Raw genomic sequence first — 17,923 nt, 5'->3', positions numbered from 1 at the left:
GGAAAAAAACAGGCAAAAATGAAAGGCCGTGGTGGCAAATATGTAAATGTTTTACAAATGATATTCGGTATGGAAATGTATTATTCTACACTGTAAATGTAAATAATAAGATCAAATATTTGAGGGAATAAGAAACACTTTTAAAACATTACTTGTAACCGGAAGATTTATCTAAACTGTTCACTATTTTGTAAAAAGGAAAAGATAAAACATGTCTGTAATGTAATTATTTATAGTAGTAATGTAACATAGAGACTAATAGCAAAACATATATTTTAAAGAGTATATTATGAGTATAAAGCATGGGACATGTTTATTTTTATAAACAAAAGTATCAAACAATGTTCTTTCATCAACACTTGAACATTTTATTGCATTTATGATAAACATTTATGTGGTTGTCATTGTTCAGTTGCTTTGCTAAACTGTGGATTTGTCTGTGTTTCATTCACACAATGAGCCCGCCATGGCTTAATCCATTGTTTTCTTTATGTGCACCTATTCATTCCTGTCTTAATTTACTGTCAATGATCTTGTCGTCACTGTGGTTTTCTGTCTGTGTACAAAGTTAACTCATGTTTTAAGAGCAATAAAGTATATTATATAAACTCTTTCAGAGAATTTGGAAATGACATTGCATGCTATAAACTTGCGGAAGTCACAGGGTGTCCGTTAGGAGGACTTCAAACAAATGACATCATGTAAGAGATAATTACCTGGAAGCATTTCTCTGCTGCTGCCAGCAGGCTTTTACTGTTCTGGATGCTTCATTCATTTGCCTCTGGCAAAAACTAATGTTGATTCAACAGTGTACATATTACTCACTTGAAACAACACCAACCATTCATAGTAAAATGGTTTTGTGTTGCTGCCATTTAACATAAATGTACTTACTAGGTCATTGTGTGTGTTATTTGTCTTATGGCTAAAAAGCAGAATAGAGTATGGACTTAGCCAATCACCAGCCAGGGGAGCCTCTTTGCCAAAAATTTTGCAGTAGCCTATGGTTATGTTAAATTACAAAACTGGCAGCAATATAGATAATCCAGTGAAATATAACAAGCTGTGGATGTTAGAAGTTATTAACACTCATCATTTTACACACAAGTCAAACCTAAACATACAGTAATATGCCGCTATAATAGCTAATAGATTTTATTCACACAAGACATTTTGACACGTCACCATAGGAAAAGCACGGGTAATAAAATTAATGGCTGAATTCCAATTAGCTGTTTCAGTTGACGCTGGCTCACTGTCACACTGTCATTGCTTACTGGGACACTTGGATTGAATGGAGCCTTAGGTTGTTAATAAGATATGCTTTTCCTACTATGACAAGACAAAATCTGCTGTGGAAATTTTTTTTCATTCTTACCTCTTTTAGTAACTGCACTTTGCTGGAACACATTTTTTGTAGTTCCCATATGGCCATGTTGTCTCTGAGGCCCTACAGTGCCATGGGGGCCAAGATAAGATAGTTACATTTTGTTATTATTACTGGATTGATTACTAGATAATGCACGAGATATTATATGTTTAATTGCATAAATCATATCCAACAATATCTTATAACTTACAGCTCATTTACTCAGTGTATTTTTACCATATATGCACTGCAGTGTCTTCCTCTATTGTCACAGGAAAGAATGTGAATATTCTAGCTAACATTTTCAGAGGCCCTGCAATCATCTGGGGTTTTAGACAAGCTGAGTTTACAAAATTTAACGTTGCCTTAACGTCAATATCCATGATTTTTATGAAACAATTTTGAAAACAGATTATTTATAGAGGCAATAACTCAGTTTTTCCTGCGTCAATGTATTAACTCACTTTTTCTTCTTCTTCTTTGGGTATTATTGGTGGTTGACAACCAGTTTATAGGTGTATTAACACACTTTTTAGCGCTCATTTGAGCTTTTTTTAATCAGTATTAATATGTGCAAGCTCATTGTGGCCCGGTTGTTGCCGCCCCTCGCCAGGATGACGTAATCACGGCAACGACGTAAGTGAAAGCGTGCGCGCCACTCCGAGAGGAAGAGCCGCATGCGTGATGTGTGGGACATAATGGTGGATAGGTAGGTAACACAGTTTAGCTCGCTAAGAGTAGCCCGTCAACTGTTGATTGATCTCCAGTTGTTCGTCTTGGGACTTCTCGACCCCTCTGACTCGACAGCCGCTCGCTGCTGCTGCCCGCTCGGACTGAACGACGCCCTGGACCGCAAGAGAATGCCGAATATCAAAATATTCAGCGGTAGCTCCCATCCGGACCTGTCTCAGAAAATAGCAGACCGCCTGGGTCTCGAGCTGGGCAAGGTTGTTACGAAGAAATTTAGCAACCAGGAAACATGGTGAGTTGTTTACCGTTGTAGCTGTGTTGATAAGAGCTTAATGTCAGGGGTGTAACAACTGCGCAAATGTTGTAGCCTAGCCACACGTACTTAATTAGAAACGTTGTGTCACGCTGAAATTGCCGCGAAGTGTTGATAGGAACTTGTAGTCCACGCATGGCTCATGCTAACAACCCGTCTTGTAATTGTTAGCAACTCCCCTGATGTTAAACTGCCCGAAACACAGATATTAAAATATTCTATCATGTGTCCTATTAAAACTGTTTTTTTTAAAAACATTTTCTAACTCTGCATGTCAGTTTTCTCCATTTTTACCCTGTTTCAAGTCACAGCACACGTAGATACAAGCCATTGTTTACCCTGTGTCATCTGTCTCCTGCCTGCAATGGTGTGTTAGCTCCATGGTACTAAAGTGCTGTTTGTCTTGTCACCTCTCTCCTCTGACAGCGTTGAAATAGGGGAGAGTGTACGTGGGGAAGATGTCTATATCGTGCAGAGTGGCTGCGGTGAGATCAATGACAATCTGATGGAGCTGCTGATCATGATCAACGCCTGCAAGATTGCCTCGGCCTCCAGGGTCACTGCTGTCATCCCCTGTTTTCCGTATGCCCGGCAGGACAAGAAGGACAAGGTGGGGGTGAGGGATATCTGTCTAATTACCTTTGTCATGCCATTTGCCATCCAGCATCATGACAAGAAGCCTGCAGCCATGTCCATCAACGACTACTTGACACGGCATATTTGCTTTCTTATTTTTTTTGTTGTCCTTTCCCTTGTTCTGTTTGCTTTGCTATTTGCAAGCCCCTTTCATCCTGTTTGGCTAGGTGCCTGTCATTGTATTTTCATTCCAACATTTTAATCAGATTGCATGACTAAAATATTACAGGTTTATCTACCAAGTCTAAACTTATTAATCAATAAAACTGTGAGATCTTTTGACATCTATGTTATACAGTGTGTAAAGTATAAGTGTATCTTTCTTGCACTTACAGCCGTGTTATAGTTAGGCCTAACTTCTTGCTGCCATGTTAAATATTAAGTATTAATGGTTATAACATGTCATATTTTAATTCAAATGGATTCATCCATGTAATATCAATTTGATATATATTCAAAAAGATTCCATGTTTTGACTGGTATAATTTTACAAAACTGCAAAGCTCTCAGTTCAGTGTTATTTTTAGAAACGAGCTATGCCTGTCAGTTCACTTATTCCATGTGACTGACGAGATCTATTTTCATTGCAGAGCCGCGCTCCCATCTCTGCCAAATTGGTGGCCAACATGTTGTCAGTGTCTGGCGCTGACCATATCATCACTATGGACTTGCACGCCTCACAGATCCAGGTGAGCAACACTTGCACACAAAAAGCAGAGCCTAATAGAAGTGCATATTATTCACTTTCCTGCCATTAATCAGTCCTTTGGGTAATCATTGTAGTGTCCAATCTAAACATGTGCCTCTCTTTGGAAAACCTACTCATTAGAATTAGAAACCTGACTTTCAAAGCCTTACATTTACATAGATGTCAACAAAGGCATGGCAACTTAATTTGTATAATGGTTCCCAACAGGACAATTTAAAAGTGCTTTACATGAGACATAAAATGCATGAAGCCAAAATGTAAAAGAAACATTATTAAAAAAAGACACATTTAAATAGAATTAAACATAGTTAAATAGAAACTAAAAATAAGAAAACAGATTAACACAGAAACAAAAAGAGACATGAGCTTTCTATGGTCTTTCCAGCAGTAGCATATATTCAGCTCCCAGTCCATAAACCACTGTTATCTTTTTCCAGGGATTCTTTGACATCCCCGTTGATAACCTGTATGCTGAGCCAGCTGTGCTGAAATGGATCAAGGAGAACATCCCTGAATGGAAGGACTGTACCATCGTCTCACCTGACGCAGGAGGAGCCAAGAGGTATGCTGGCACCGCTTGCCATAGCTGTTCTACCCTTGAGCACAGCTTACCTTCATCATATCTCCTCTGGAATTTACTTTAGATTATACGTCTGTTGGCTTTGCTTATCTCTGACAAGGGTGTAAATTGACGTTAACAATTTTTCTTTTCACCTGCACACCAACTGTAACTCAAATGTTATACTTTCCTTTTGCAGGGTCACCTCAATAGCGGACAGGTTGAATGTGGACTTTGCCCTCATTCACAAGGAGAGGAAGAAGGCAAATGAAGTGGACCGCATGGTTCTTGTTGGAGATGTGACTGATCGGGTCGCCATTCTCGTCGATGACATGGCTGACACCTGTGGCACAATCTGTCATGCTGCTGACAAGTGAGTCCCATGATTTTGTGGTAAATTGGGAACTTAACAGCATAACAAAACTATTTGACCAACAACTGTGGCTGCTATGGGTGCTAAACAAACTTATAAAGATGTTATTACTGAATTCTATTTAAAGAGCTCTGTTCCAGGATATAACCAGTCATGTGTAGAGATGTCTGACGCACTTTTACTAATTCTCTCCCTTTAGACTCATTTCTGCTGGTGCCACCAAGGTGTATGCCATACTAACCCATGGCATCTTCTCTGGCCCAGCTATCTCACGCATCAACAATGCCTGCTTTGAAGCTGTTGTGGTCACTAATACAATCCCTCAGGAGGAGAAGATGAAGCATTGTTCCAAAATACAGGTCAGGATACAGAATTCACCTCAGTTTCACTCTCTTGGTTCTGCAGTTTCATTGTCGAATAATCTAATGCTATATACACAATTTCCTAGAGCCCAAAGGGATGTCTTCAGGTTTGATTATATTGTCTGGTCATTGGTTTTTAGAGGTATTTACAATGATGAGAAACAAAGGAAGAAGCAAATCCTCGCTTAGAAAAGATGATATTTTTGCTTGATAAGTCACTCATAAATAGTAATATCCCATCTTCTCTTCCTCCAGGTTATTGACATCTCAATGATCCTTGCAGAGGCCATCCGTAGAACTCACAACGGCGAGTCTGTGTCGTACTTGTTCAGCCACGTCCCCTTGTAACAAACGGCGTCCACCATCAACTTTGTGCTGTTACACCAAATAAAAGAGGAGGGATTTCTCCATCCCAAACACTACCATTAGCAACAATATTCTGCTAACTAACCATGAAAAAAAGAAAATTCATGTCATGTCTGTTACTAATGCTGACCCCCACTCCCTTGAGTCCTTTTTCCCCTTGAGCAGTGTCCCTTCATGTCTTGGGCACCAAAGCAATCGCAAGCTACCAATTTGGGCCAGCATATTTATTGTACATGGATAAATAAGTGTTTATCCACTGTGGACTTTGTCCCCCTTTCATAACCTTTTAGATACAGAGTTTCTCCTGACCATTTCACCTCACCACGAGTCATTTCAATCTATCGTCAAAGAGCTTATAAAATATCCCTGGCAGGTTCCAGTGGTCAGGAGAAGCATCTGGCATATAAAGCTGTTACAGTGCTTTTTGTTACAATGAACGAGTGTAGTTTTTCATGTTGCTCTGTATCCTCTGCTGTTTCAAAGAATATTATTAATGAAGTGAATGTGTATTGAACTAGTTTACAGTGCCACTGAAGCTCCACTCAACCAAGAGTGCCTCAACAGTCTGAAATGAAATGCTTTTTCCTCCAGTCTTATGCTTTTTTTTTCCCGCCTATTTAGCTGGATTTATTTTCTCACTGGATGAAGAACTTTCACGTGTCTTATCAGGCTGTAGAATATGTTTGGGATGTTTCTTTCAACTCTTGAGGTGCCCTCATTGAGTGGGGTTTGCCCAGTGTCCAGGGTTTACCCTTCGAGGTTGTACGTTAAAGATCTTTCTATAGAGAAGCTGTCTGGTTTTTAACTCGGGGTCTCTGCAGGCTGGAGCTTCCTTCAGAAATGTTCACCTGCTTTTTTTTTCTTTTTCTTTTTTTTTTTTTTGTATGTCTGGAGGAAGGATTTGTCATTTATGTGCATATTCCAAACCTTTGTGTTTACTTTTTCAGTAGAATGAATGCGTCAGTTATCTGAGGATGCGTTCTTAATAAAATGAAATATGCGTTAAATCTTAAACATGGCTTTTGTATCATTATTATTATTATTAATATTATTATTATTTTCTGGTATTAATGCATATTAGCCCTATGATTTGTGTAGATAAATGCCTATAAGTTGAATATTGAAACATTAAACATGACACTGGAGCTGTAGTTACTATAGAGGACACTGAATACATTTATTTTATGTATATATATATTGTTATCATTTGTTTTTATTTCCAAGGGAAAAGCAGAGCAATAGTCATTGCAATGATGACACAAAATATAATAAAATAAAACATAATGAAATAAAACATTCACATTCCCCACTGTAACCCCGGGGGGCAAAAAAAAAACATTCCAATAAAGTCCTTAAACAATAATGATTAACTCATGAATAGGTAACTAATTCAGCAACAGTTTTAAATAGGACTTGTTATTCTCATTATGAATTAATCTGTCAGTTAAGATCTTGACCAATTGCTTTGGTATATAATGTCAAATAAAGCTGCAACGATTATCAGGTTATCAATCAGTCAATCGACAAAAGTAATCAGCAACCATTTTGACAATAGAGCAAACATTTTAATTATTCTTCAAGCAATCAAGTCAAATTAATGCTGAGTTTAGCTTCTCCATTTTTTATAATTTTTATTAAATAAAATTATTTCACCACGTCATCAATCATTTGCATTAGCACTGTAAACATCTGGTAAATTTTCAGATAGAACGCACCCCTGCTCAAGCAAGACCTTGATTGATAGACGAAACAACCAATCAGCGACCACGTAGCGTTGCCCGTCTTGACCAAGGGTTATTATGGAAGGGGCGGGACGACAGAAAACATCGGCAGATGATGTTCAGAACACCATGTCACCCTGACACGATAGCACGTCTACCTGACCAGATGTGACAGTTTCTGTTTCTCTTTTATATTCGGGTTGAGAAGGGAGGGAAAACGCAATTCCGCCTTAATTGGACGAATAACAAGAAATTCACGTTCAGACGTGGAAAACAAATCAAATTCAAAGCGTAATCAAAGCATTCAAATTCTAGCATTTGAAGACTGACAATCAACGACGGACCATTAAAGGAGACGCTGAGCTTTTGCTGCCTGGTGACAACTGACAATTCGAGTGAGTAAATTTCTCCCCTGGTTTGATTTAAATGTTTATGATAACACAAATGAATTTATGTCGTGCAAGTTTGGTTAGCAGTGATTATTGTTCCACTGAGTTTTGTTTTAATTTCATAAGTGTGTCTGGGATCGGGGCTCGGCTGACCCAGGTTAGTCTGAAAACCCTTTGTTGTGTCATTTTTCTCAGCTCAACAATGGCAGGAAGTCCTGACAATGAAAAAGGTGAAGAGAGTCCTAAGGACTTAATGGTTCGTTTCCGCAGCTACTTGTATGGAGGGTTGTCCGGCTTGCTGTCCACCGTCATCGTCTTCCCTGTCTACAAGACTGTTTTCCGTCAACAAATCCACAACACCCCCGTTCCACGGGCAGTGGGACAGCTCTACAAAGAGGGACCTGTAAAGCTCTACAGGGGTGTGATCCCGCCGTTACTGATGAGGACGCTGAATGGCACACTGCTCTTTGGCCTACAGGACACCCTCCTCCACCATCTCTCCCTGTCATCCCACAGTGTCATCTCCACCTCTGCCCTGCCTGCTTTGGCTGGGTTTGGTGCAGGTATGGTAGAAGCTGTGGTCTTTACCCCCTTTGAGCGCATCCAGAATGTGTTGCAGAACAGCCAGAATGACCGTCATCTACCAACCCTGAAGAGCGTTCTTGTCAGGCTTAAGGCACAGAGGCTGGCCTTAGGATATTACAGAGCCCTCCTGCCCATTACAGCCCGTAACGCCCTGGGCAGCTCCCTTTACTTTGGCATGAAAGGGCCTGTGTGTGCTGCTGTGGCCGGACAGGGGCTCTCTCCGGTGGTCTCCTCCTTCATGTCTGGGACGTTTACCTCCATGGCAGTCAGCCTGGCACTGTACCCGTTGTCTGTGCTAGTGGCAAACATGCAGGCACAGGTGGGAGGGGAGATGAAGGGGGTCATGGCTTGTTGGAAGGTGCTGTGGGAATCCCGACAGCGAAGTGTGGCTCTGCTGTACCGAGGTGGATCCTTGGTTATTCTGAGATCGTGTATCACATGGGGAATCACCACAGCCATCTATGACAAGCAGAAGAAACGTTCGAGCTAAAAAGACACAGCTGACAATAGTTTGTTTTTATTATTTGTTTATCTAGAAAACAGTGCAACTATTTTACATTGATTTTATGTGATGCAGAAATTCATTTTTTGCCTTGTATGGTTTTAATCATCACTTCTAACTCTCACCATTTTCTTGGTGAGTGAAAAGCCATGTTGCTCCTCTAATGCATTCACAACTGCAAACAGGCAGCTTCAGCAGCAGCCTGAATTCACAACACAGTTTGACTTGTCATCATAGGCAAAGCTCATGTGTTACTAATAACACTCACAATGACTCTGATCTATAGTATCTCCCGGTAAGCAATAATAATGTTACAGTGAGACAGTATACACAATAACCAGGACCCTGAAACTGAAGCAGTATTCAGTTCAGCAACCACTGATTTTATTATGTACACCTGTTTCAAAGAATATTATTAATTAAGTGAATGTGTATTGAACTAGTTTACAGTGCCAATGAAGCTCCACTCAACCAAGAGTGACTCAACAGTCTGAAATGAAATGCTTTTTCCACCAGTCTTATGCTTTTTTTCCTCCGCCTATTTAGCTGGATTTATTTTCTGCCTTCTAACCTGCTTTTCCTCCTGGGACATGTCAAAATGTCTATGGAAGTCCTGTTGCTGCCATAAGGACATGGTCCATTATCTGGTTCAAACCAACAAATGCTGCCAATTTTGTGCGTTATAATGCGCAACCAGGTTAAAGACACCACTGCCAGTACTTGAACCCCAATCTCCAAAGTGGTATGTGAGTATTTATTACTAGCCAAAGTTGTTTGCGCACTGGAAGTATAAATATGGTGCTGGTGAATCTCAGGTACCTTGCATTATTTTTACTGTTTTATCTCATCAAAGTCAGTTTACACATCATGGGAAGTACTACTCAACTTGTGAATACGGTTGTAGTATAATGCCCCATGTAGCTATGGAGGAGTTGTCTTTTTTTGAGTATTTGTGGTCATTATGGTTTTATTATCATAATAGAAAGTAGAGAAATGAGTCTTAAGAGATGAGGGATGACATCCAACAAATGTCACCAGCTGGACTTGAACCAGTGATGTTGCAATTTCATACTCTGCAGCTTAGATTTGTTGATGGAAGTGCAATACTAAATCACTGGAGTTCCCCTTTAAGTGCATTAAGGAGATGAATGCATGTTCAAGGTATATTGTCACTATGTTATGTTCTTTTGCTGTATGATATAGATATTACATATATATTAAATAGGTGGAACAAATGAGTTCTGGCAGCACAGTGGCTCAGTGGTCAGCACTGTTGTGTCACAGCAAGAAGAATCCTCCGACCAGGTGGGGCCTTTCTGTGTGAAGTCTGCATGTACTATCCCTGTCTATGTAGTTGTCCATGCAGGTTAGGATAATCAGAAAGTAAATTGCTATATAGCACTGTGATACAACGCCAACCCATCCGGGGTGTACCCTGCCTCTCTCCCATGTGTGTGGGACAGACTGCGGCCTTATTATTCACAATGTAGCCCATTATATTAAACTGTATGTGTATGAATGTATAAAATGTCCATTGACTGTCTGTTACCTCAACATATAGCTGTGAAAATATATGACATAAGAATAATCGTTTCAAGATACAGACTTTTTTCTCAAAGTGTATAAATAAACTTTTAAGTCATGCAGTTGCTATGGTGTGCTTGCTGTTTTCCAGAGGTGGAAAGTAACTAAGTACATTTACTCAAGTACTGTACTTAAGAGCAATTTTGAGGTTACTTGTACTTAACTTGAGTATTTTCATTTGATGCTACTTTATACTTCCACTCCGCTACATTTCAGTGGGAAATATTGTACTTTCTACTCCACTACATTTATTTGACAGCTTTAGTTACTTTCAGATGAAGATACAACACATTGTTGAAGATGAAACCAGCGGTTTCCCACCTTTTTGGCATATGACATCTTACAAAAAGTAGTGTGTAGTCGGGGTCACATTTCAGATGTCTATGAGTTGTTAACAGCTCCACCAAATAGTGATTTTCCCCTCTAAACCTCTCACATGGTTTCATTTCAATAAATGTTCAAATGATCCAATATTTCACCAAAAATCAAAGATCAGAGAAAAAGTCTAACAACTGAAAACAGATTTCAGATCAGAACATTTCTGAACTGAAATCCACCAAATATAAGATTTTTCCTCTTTCCTCTCCTATTAATAATTTTATGACCCCTCAGGTTTATTTGGTGACCCTTTGGGGTCACCTGATGCTGCATACAAGCTGATGCTTGAGTATTATCTAATAATATATCAGAGGGACCAAACAACTACTTTTACTTTAATACTTTAACTACATTTTGCTGCTAATACTTATGTACTTTTACTTAAGTAGGATTTTTCATGCAGGGCTTTTACTTGTAATGGAGTATTTTTAAATTGCTGTATTGGTACTTTTACTTAAGTAAAGGATCTGAGTTCTTCCACCGCTGCTGTTTTCATACTATTCTACCGGAATTTTTTTCAACCCATGTCATGTCATGACCAGTCCACTAGATGGTATTGTGTTTAAAAAATCAAAACATGAACTCATCCACATTATCTATAATGGGAGCTCAGTGCGCCGATCAGCAGCACAGCGGCAGTCCATTCTTACACGCAGGTACAGGGAGGGACAAATGATTACAATATTTCACAGCAGGAGTGGGTAACCATGCCCAAAGAGCAGCCTGCAGGCATCCAGGGTGTCCAATTAAAATCTGAGCTTTGGGAGCCAATGAGAGTCAGAGCATCGGTTTCCATGTCGGCGTGCAGAAGGGCGTGTAGGGTCTATTTAAACCGTTGGCTTCGCACGGATTACACAGACGCATCTCACCTGTAAAGGACAGCCTCACTGCGCACCCCTGCACCAGGTAAAATGATCTTCAATTACCTCTTTTCAGCAGTTTGCATTGTCATCACTGTCAATTATTGCAATGCAAAGTAATACAGAGATCAAAATTAATTTTGAGAAATTATTTCCATGTAGTTAAGTCTTGTTGGTGTTATGCAATCTTTCAGCTATAGGCCTGCAGCTACAGTTACTGTCATGCTACAGTAGTAAGTTATGCCGTGAGGTGTGTGTGGATACCTGGCAGTGCCAAGGCGGCTTCACTGTATGTGGAACTTGTTCTGTCATCACTTAAACCTGTCTTAAATGTGTCTGTGCCGAGTATTTTCACCTGTCACATCCTTATGATGAATGTGAATATGAAGCGCGCCTCATATACATGCTGTGCAGCCCTTTGAAACTCAGGGTGTGCAAACTGTAGGTGTGGATATGTACCCTAGTGTTATAAGAAAAATAAACTGTGGTCCTAGTTCTTTAGAATTTTTTTTTTTCCCCACGCACACACTCTCCCAGCAAAACTGAAACATTTGATTTTCCAGATCTGATCTAACTTCCTTTATGTTTGTTTCATTGGCCCTGCTGTGTACTTTATATTTTCCTAATCCCTACAATGACCAGACCATCAAGATTGGATGTTTCCTTCCAATCCTGTCTGTGCTCTTGTCGAACTGCATTGCTGCAAATAACAGTAGTGTAACATAACACCACACTGGAGCTGGATGACAAGTTATAAAGTATGTGCATGTTGTTTCTTGTGACTGGCTTACATAACTCCGGAGTACAACCTAGTACAGTCTTTCTTCACTGAGGTGTGGCTTTATTTGTGTACCTGTACGGGCATGCACCTCAGACAACATCTAGAGTGATGAAATGATGATAAGATCATGTGTTTGCTCTCTCTCAAGTATTCTTTTCTTTAGCATTTTCTTTTGTCTTATGTAATAGTTAAACTCCTTGTTTTGATTTGAATCATTTTTGCTTTCTCTCTCTCCCACTTAGAAATCTTCCAAAATGAGCGATGACAATCCAGTCAAACAGGAGGTGCAGCAGTTTAACAAGAAAAGTCTAAGGAAGACTAGCACAAACGAAAAGAACCATCTTCCAACCAAGGAGGGTAGGTGTTAAAGAGGAACTAAGTGTGCTCTTAAGAAAAATCTACCTTTGGACATGTTTCGCCTTTTTCTCTGCTCCTTGTTCTATGTAGTAAAACTCCTCCCTTCCTATCGTTACAATAGGCTACCGCAAATATTGCATTACTGATTATCTGCAGGTACACACCCACATCGCCTGAGAGCTGAGAGCTTGCCCTTGTCCTGCTTAATTCTAACCAGTTCATAAGAAACACATGACCCCATCCCCACCCCTACAGCGCAGTACAGTGTCTGCTATTATCTTAGAGTGATGCTTGTGACATTTTTTATGCTTATTATGAGATCTTGGTCTCTTTAAAAGATATTAGATTAAGAGGCCATGTGGAGCTTCGTGCACCTAGCACTGTGGGAAAAAAGCATAAATTGTAGTCACTTGATAGAGAAATTGATTAAAGGTTCAGATGATACATAACAGAAAAGTCTCACTTCAGATCTGGTGTGACATAAAACAGCAAGAAGAGGAGAGTTTAAGTTAGTGAGGCTAAATGCTCATCCTTTCCCTCCAGAGGTGGAGAGACTCTCTGCTGACTGACTCTGACTTATATGCCAGTGGCAAAACACCCTCAATATTAGCACAGAAGCAGGTACCTGTTGGCTTTATATGAGTCTTTAACTGTGATTTTTCTCATGAGAGATGTTGCATTGAAAGGAGTCACCTGTGTTGAACATTGCTTATAGCAGAATAAGGGTTTTTTTTTTACTGTGCAGTTTGTACCTGATACCTGAACTTTTGCAAGACATCCTTCAATTAAATTCACTAGCAATAAACCACACCCTCAATCAATTCAGTGCACTCAGAGGTTTTGGCGCCTAAGCTAGTCTGGTATGTTAGATTATTAACTAATGTAAGCAAACATTAGATAGATATTGCTGTATGACATTCAGTAATGACTCTTTTTTACTTGAACTACAGTTAAACTGTTTTAGCGTTTACCGTTACTCTGTAACTCTTACTTGTAGCTACAGTCGCTGCTGTTCAGCAGAAGTTACATAAGCATACTTAAACTGTTATTACTAAATCATAATTATTTATTTTAATTTAATATCTTTTTTTAAATTTCATAATTGATTTTCACTAGTTTGCCACACCCTGACACACTCTACATTTACTTTAATGGCTTCATATTGTACATTACTGCTGAAATCATAGTCAGACATTAGATACATACAAAGATTTTACAGCTGAATTTTACTTGTAATGAGGAGTACTACACAGCCTTCTTCTGTTTCTCTGTCTAAATGTGAGAACATAGTAAGTTATCTCAGTTTGTCTGTTTGAGTTCATCTCAGTTGTTTGACAGACATGAGCATTCATCATACAGGCATTCTTCTGCTACAGTGTTGCATTATGGGAAATGAAGGAGCCACCATTATCTCCAGATACCAGATATCTCAGCCTCTACAGTGTTCTTTTTAACCATTTTTTTGTGTCTTGTAAGTTTCCCAGCTTTGTATGAATGTAAATAAATCTCTAGAATGCCTCATTAATTATTTGCACTCCAGTCAGTGCACACCTGATCATTTAGAGAGCAACTGAGAGAGCGAGAGAGAGAGAGACTTGACCATTCACTGGAAGTTCTGGCAGCTTATTGGTGACAGAGCCAAACTCAAGAGTGCAACCATCTGCTGCACCAGCTGCTGCACAGTTAAATCTTACTCACCAACCAGAATATTTGACACTGATGCCTTAGATTATTGTTGTACATCAGTTGTAGTTTAAAATATATGATTATAGGATGATAATATTTAAACACAGAGTTATATTAGTTGGTTTTTATACACCCTAGGCCTAAGATATATGTTAACATACAAGTTGTTGGTTGTCGGTTTAATATTTTCTGACCAAACAGACTAATCACAGTATTCAGATTTATACCTCCTGGATATATTTTCTTGTTCTGATAACAATTAAGGACTAATAATTGATCTCCAAACTGATTCATATATTAATCTCCTCCACCATCTTTGTCTCTGTCTGTCTCTCTTTTGATCACACAGAAATTGAAGAGGAGAAGAAAGCCATGAAGGAAGGGAAATAACTGAAGCACACCTGCATGATTCCTCTGCTTCAGTCCTGCCCTGTTAATTCCTGCTCTTCCTCCAATTATGATTCCCGACCCATCATCTCTGATTCTGCCTCTGTTTTCCGTGCCACCATGTTTGATTAGAAATGGTGTTTGGGCTGATGCTATGGTGAACGATCTGTCTGTAATCCCAAGTATATTAATGTAATGGATATGTATTATCGTTCTTATTCCATGTAGTTTAGAAAGGGCTTAACAGGGCAAGAGGTTTAAAAGTAAAGGAGAAAAATCATAAATATTTCTATTAATGGAAATCCATCAAAGATACTGCATTATCAACAATACCATAAGAATGCCTGTAAATGGTGCCATTCAGGAAATGTTCTGAAAAACAACACATAAAATGATATTTTTGTTGTAATAAAATCAAATGTTTCAAAAAAGTGAGTTGAGTTGCATTTGTGTATCTTTTTTGTCCAACTGTCTTGCAAAACCATCTTGTTTATGTAAAGCATATTTGAAGAGATCAGGACAAGATTGTTTCTAATGTAGACTGGGCATGGTGAAAGTAATTCAACCATGAGTGGCAAACAGAAATGAAAGTATTTACCTTTGAAGCTCAGTTGCGATTTCAGCCTCAGATATTGCAACATGTTCCCCATTTCTCTTCCCCAGTCCAGAGGTCAGGTATAACATCACTGCTTCAGTAGACATTCAGATTTAGTGTCAGTGATTTGTGCAGCACTCCAATCAATTTAATGTAGTATTTTCAGTCTAATGCTAAAAATATGAAACTTCAAGGCAACATAAAACTGAAAACCACAAGAGAAGAAATGATTTGTAAAATGGTGTCATCTTTTATAAGTAATTTCTTTACAGATTTTTAGTATTAGAAAAAATAAGGTTCAAGTTAGAATTTATTGTCATAGTCCTCTGTATAAAGGAGAACAAAATTGTGTTTATTCAGTGCTCCAATGTACACAATATAGAAACAAAATAGTAACATACAATGGTTGTAGCTTTCAGTTATAACCCACATTTACATGTTCAATGAGGGCACAATAATACTAAAGTCAACTTATTGTCAGTAATGGTACCAGAATATTTGTAGTCATGGAGTTATGGACACTCTCACTCTCATGTTACTTGATGATTGGCATAGTATAGTAAGGTCTTAAATCAAGGTCAGTTTCCATATCCAAAGTTAATTTATGAATAATAAATTAATGATCCCAGTTTGTGAGCATGAACATTCAGTTTACCCGTGGGCTATAGTTTGATATAGTTTGAATGATTGAGTGAATCCTACTCACCCGGTGAAAAAACCTCTACCATGTAGATTCACAACAGGTCTAAGCCTGCTGTAGGAAAGGGAGTGGGTCAGCTTCAGGTGTAACACATTCCACATTGCTAAGATGAAATATGGTTTGTGTTTGAAAAGAGAGTTTTAACATCTAAATTCAGTTGCCATACTAAAGGACCTCTTCAAATACTGTTTTTAAGCAGGTAATTAACAGCTACGTATTCACATAAATCCTGTGTCTTTGTGGTATGAACATGTTTTAGAAAGCCTGTTTTGAGGCAGAATTGCATTACACGGACCAGTGGCTGAGCATGTTTTGTTTCCTCACACTATGAATGTGGATTGCTTAAGATGTGCAGGTTGTGTTTTTCTACAATAAGCCTGTTGAAACACGCACATAGAGCAGCAAGCAAGAACCTGAGAGCAAAGACAAACTCTACTTCACACTAGCTAATTGATTTCGATATGGAATTTATTCTCCAAAATCTAAAGAGTTATGCAGATTTATTAACATCTCTTCAGTTGTGTGAAAGCCTGTCAGAGATCATGAAAAATACATTTCTTATCAAGGGAATAATAGCTTTCTTGAATCTACAAAAAATGAAATAGTAGATTTAGATAAATGTCATTTTCCTTTCCGATAATCTTTCAGTATCAAGCATGTCTGTGCACTATGACAATACACTGGAGTTTGCAGCACAAGAAGAGAAAGTACAGATGAAGACACAACTGAATAATAAGACTTATATGCAGACTTATTTAGTGTCTTCAAAACCATTCCGGCATAATATACTAAAGATCCAAAACTTTCACATGTGTTTTTCATTGGAATATTCCATCATCACACGTAAACCGCTAATTCATTGTCCTATCTGTATTTTTATTGCCAGTTATCCTTGAGTCAACATTGTGGCATACGATTGTTGTCTCTCACAAAACAAGTTATACAGGTACTTTCAGTTGCATCACAACTTCCTTTAGTTCAACTTGTCCAACAAAAATGGAAACTTAATGATATGAATGAAACTTAATGATATGAATGAAACTTAATGATATGAATGATAAACTTAATGCCATTACCTGGTCTTTGTGTGTTAGGTCAATACCTGTCCACACATTGTCCAGCATAAAGACAGTGTTGACCATTTTGAAAAAGACTACAAAAGAAAGTGTGTGCAGTAATAAATATCGTTGTAAATATCATTGTTTCAAATCTTCATCTGAAAAGTAACTAAAATAATAAAAATATGACTTGACTAGTATCAAGGAGATATTTTTAGTGTTATTTGCCAAGATTTTGAGATTTTTCCTGCTGAGACTTCTGCCTCTGCTCCTGCACATAGTACCATATTATCCCACTAGAACACTGTGTTCCCAGAATGCAGGCTTACTAGAGTCTCTAAAAGTAGAATGGGAGGCATAGCAGGCTCCTCTCCTGTGGAAGCATCTTTCTGTTTGTATCCTGGAGGCAGACACCCTCTCTACGTTTAAGAGTAGGCTTAAAACTTTCCTTTCTGATAAAGCTTATAGTTAAGGCAGGCCCAGTCTTGCCTTGGACCAGCCCTTAGTTATGCTGCTATAGACCTAGACTGCTGGGGGACTTCCCATGATGCTCTGAGCTCCTCTCTCCTCCTCTCCCTCTCCATCTGTACGCATTCATGCCCCATTAATACATGTTACTAACTTGGCATGTTCCCCGGAGTTTTGTGCTTTCTTGCAGGTGATCTTCAGTTGTGGACCACGTGCTGTCCCCTTGGTCCAGCTTGATGTCCACTGCTACTACTATTATTATTAGTCATATTTCTATTATTATTATTGTTGTTGTAATTGTTATTATTGTTGTTGCAGTGCTTCTCTGTGTCTCTCTCTCCCCTCTCTCCCTCCCTCATCCTCTCTCAACCCAACTGGTCAAAGCAGATGGCTGCTCATCTAGAGCCTGGTTCTGCTCGAGGTTTCTTCCCATTAAAGGGGAGTTTTTCCTCACCACTGTTACCAAGTGCTTGCCTATGGGGGAATGTTGGGTCT

The 17,923-nt window shown here is 38.9% G+C and overlaps 3 protein-coding genes across 4 annotated transcripts; all 3 read left to right on the top strand.

The window, feature by feature from the left end:
- The first annotated feature begins 2,023 nt into the window (after nucleotides 1-2,023).
- On the top strand, nucleotides 2,024-6,391 carry prps1b (phosphoribosyl pyrophosphate synthetase 1B). 2 transcript variants are annotated; one of them, XM_044363530.1, is made up of 7 exons: nucleotides 2,024-2,351; nucleotides 2,799-2,982; nucleotides 3,599-3,697; nucleotides 4,155-4,279; nucleotides 4,476-4,649; nucleotides 4,849-5,008; nucleotides 5,267-6,391. In XM_044363530.1, the coding sequence occupies exons 1-7, from the start codon at nucleotides 2,230-2,232 to the stop codon at nucleotides 5,357-5,359; spliced, it is 957 nt and encodes a 318-aa protein (XP_044219465.1). In that variant the 5' UTR covers nucleotides 2,024-2,229; the 3' UTR covers nucleotides 5,360-6,391. The 2 variants fall into 2 exon arrangements, with proteins under 2 accessions (XP_044219465.1, XP_044219464.1); XM_044363529.1 differs by having other exon boundaries at nucleotides 2,799-2,988.
- Nucleotides 6,392-7,210: 819 nt separating this feature from the next.
- LOC122990264 (solute carrier family 25 member 53-like) lies at nucleotides 7,211-10,242 on the top strand. Its single transcript, XM_044363531.1, has 2 exons — nucleotides 7,211-7,493; nucleotides 7,683-10,242. Exon 2 carries the CDS (start codon nucleotides 7,690-7,692, stop codon nucleotides 8,560-8,562), a length of 873 nt encoding a protein of 290 aa, XP_044219466.1. The 5' UTR covers nucleotides 7,211-7,493; nucleotides 7,683-7,689; the 3' UTR covers nucleotides 8,563-10,242.
- Nucleotides 10,243-11,154: 912 nt separating this feature from the next.
- On the top strand, nucleotides 11,155-15,042 carry tmsb1 (thymosin beta 1). The gene is made up of 3 exons (XM_044363778.1): nucleotides 11,155-11,442; nucleotides 12,420-12,534; nucleotides 14,570-15,042. Exons 2-3 carry the CDS (start codon nucleotides 12,432-12,434, stop codon nucleotides 14,608-14,610), a joined length of 144 nt encoding a protein of 47 aa, XP_044219713.1. The 5' UTR covers nucleotides 11,155-11,442; nucleotides 12,420-12,431; the 3' UTR covers nucleotides 14,611-15,042.
- The last annotated feature ends 2,881 nt before the right edge of the window (nucleotides 15,043-17,923 follow it).

This window comes from Thunnus albacares, chromosome 10 (assembly GCF_914725855.1).
Source record: "Thunnus albacares chromosome 10, fThuAlb1.1, whole genome shotgun sequence".
Lineage (NCBI taxonomy): Eukaryota > Metazoa > Chordata > Actinopteri > Scombriformes > Scombridae > Thunnus > Thunnus albacares.
Note: the sequence above shows the minus strand (reverse complement) of the source record. Positions and strands in the feature narration are given on the sequence as shown.

Bases quoted from the DNA above. Each gene is read 5' to 3' on its own strand.
- prps1b (XM_044363529.1), top strand. From the start codon at position 2,230: ATGCCGAATATCAAAATATTCAGCGGTAGCTCCCATCCGGACCTGTCT. The intron at 4,650-4,848 runs GTGAGTCCCATG...CTCTCCCTTTAG, and splicing joins ATCTGTCATGCTGCTGACAA to ACTCATTTCTGCTGGTGCCA. The intron at 5,009-5,266 runs GTCAGGATACAG...CTCTTCCTCCAG, and splicing joins AGCATTGTTCCAAAATACAG to GTTATTGACATCTCAATGAT.
- tmsb1 (XM_044363778.1), top strand. From the start codon at position 12,432: ATGAGCGATGACAATCCAGTCAAACAGGAGGTGCAGCAGTTTAACAAG. The intron at 12,535-14,569 runs GTAGGTGTTAAA...TTGATCACACAG, and splicing joins CCATCTTCCAACCAAGGAGG to AAATTGAAGAGGAGAAGAAA.
- LOC122990264 (XM_044363531.1), top strand. From the start codon at position 7,690: ATGGCAGGAAGTCCTGACAATGAAAAAGGTGAAGAGAGTCCTAAGGAC.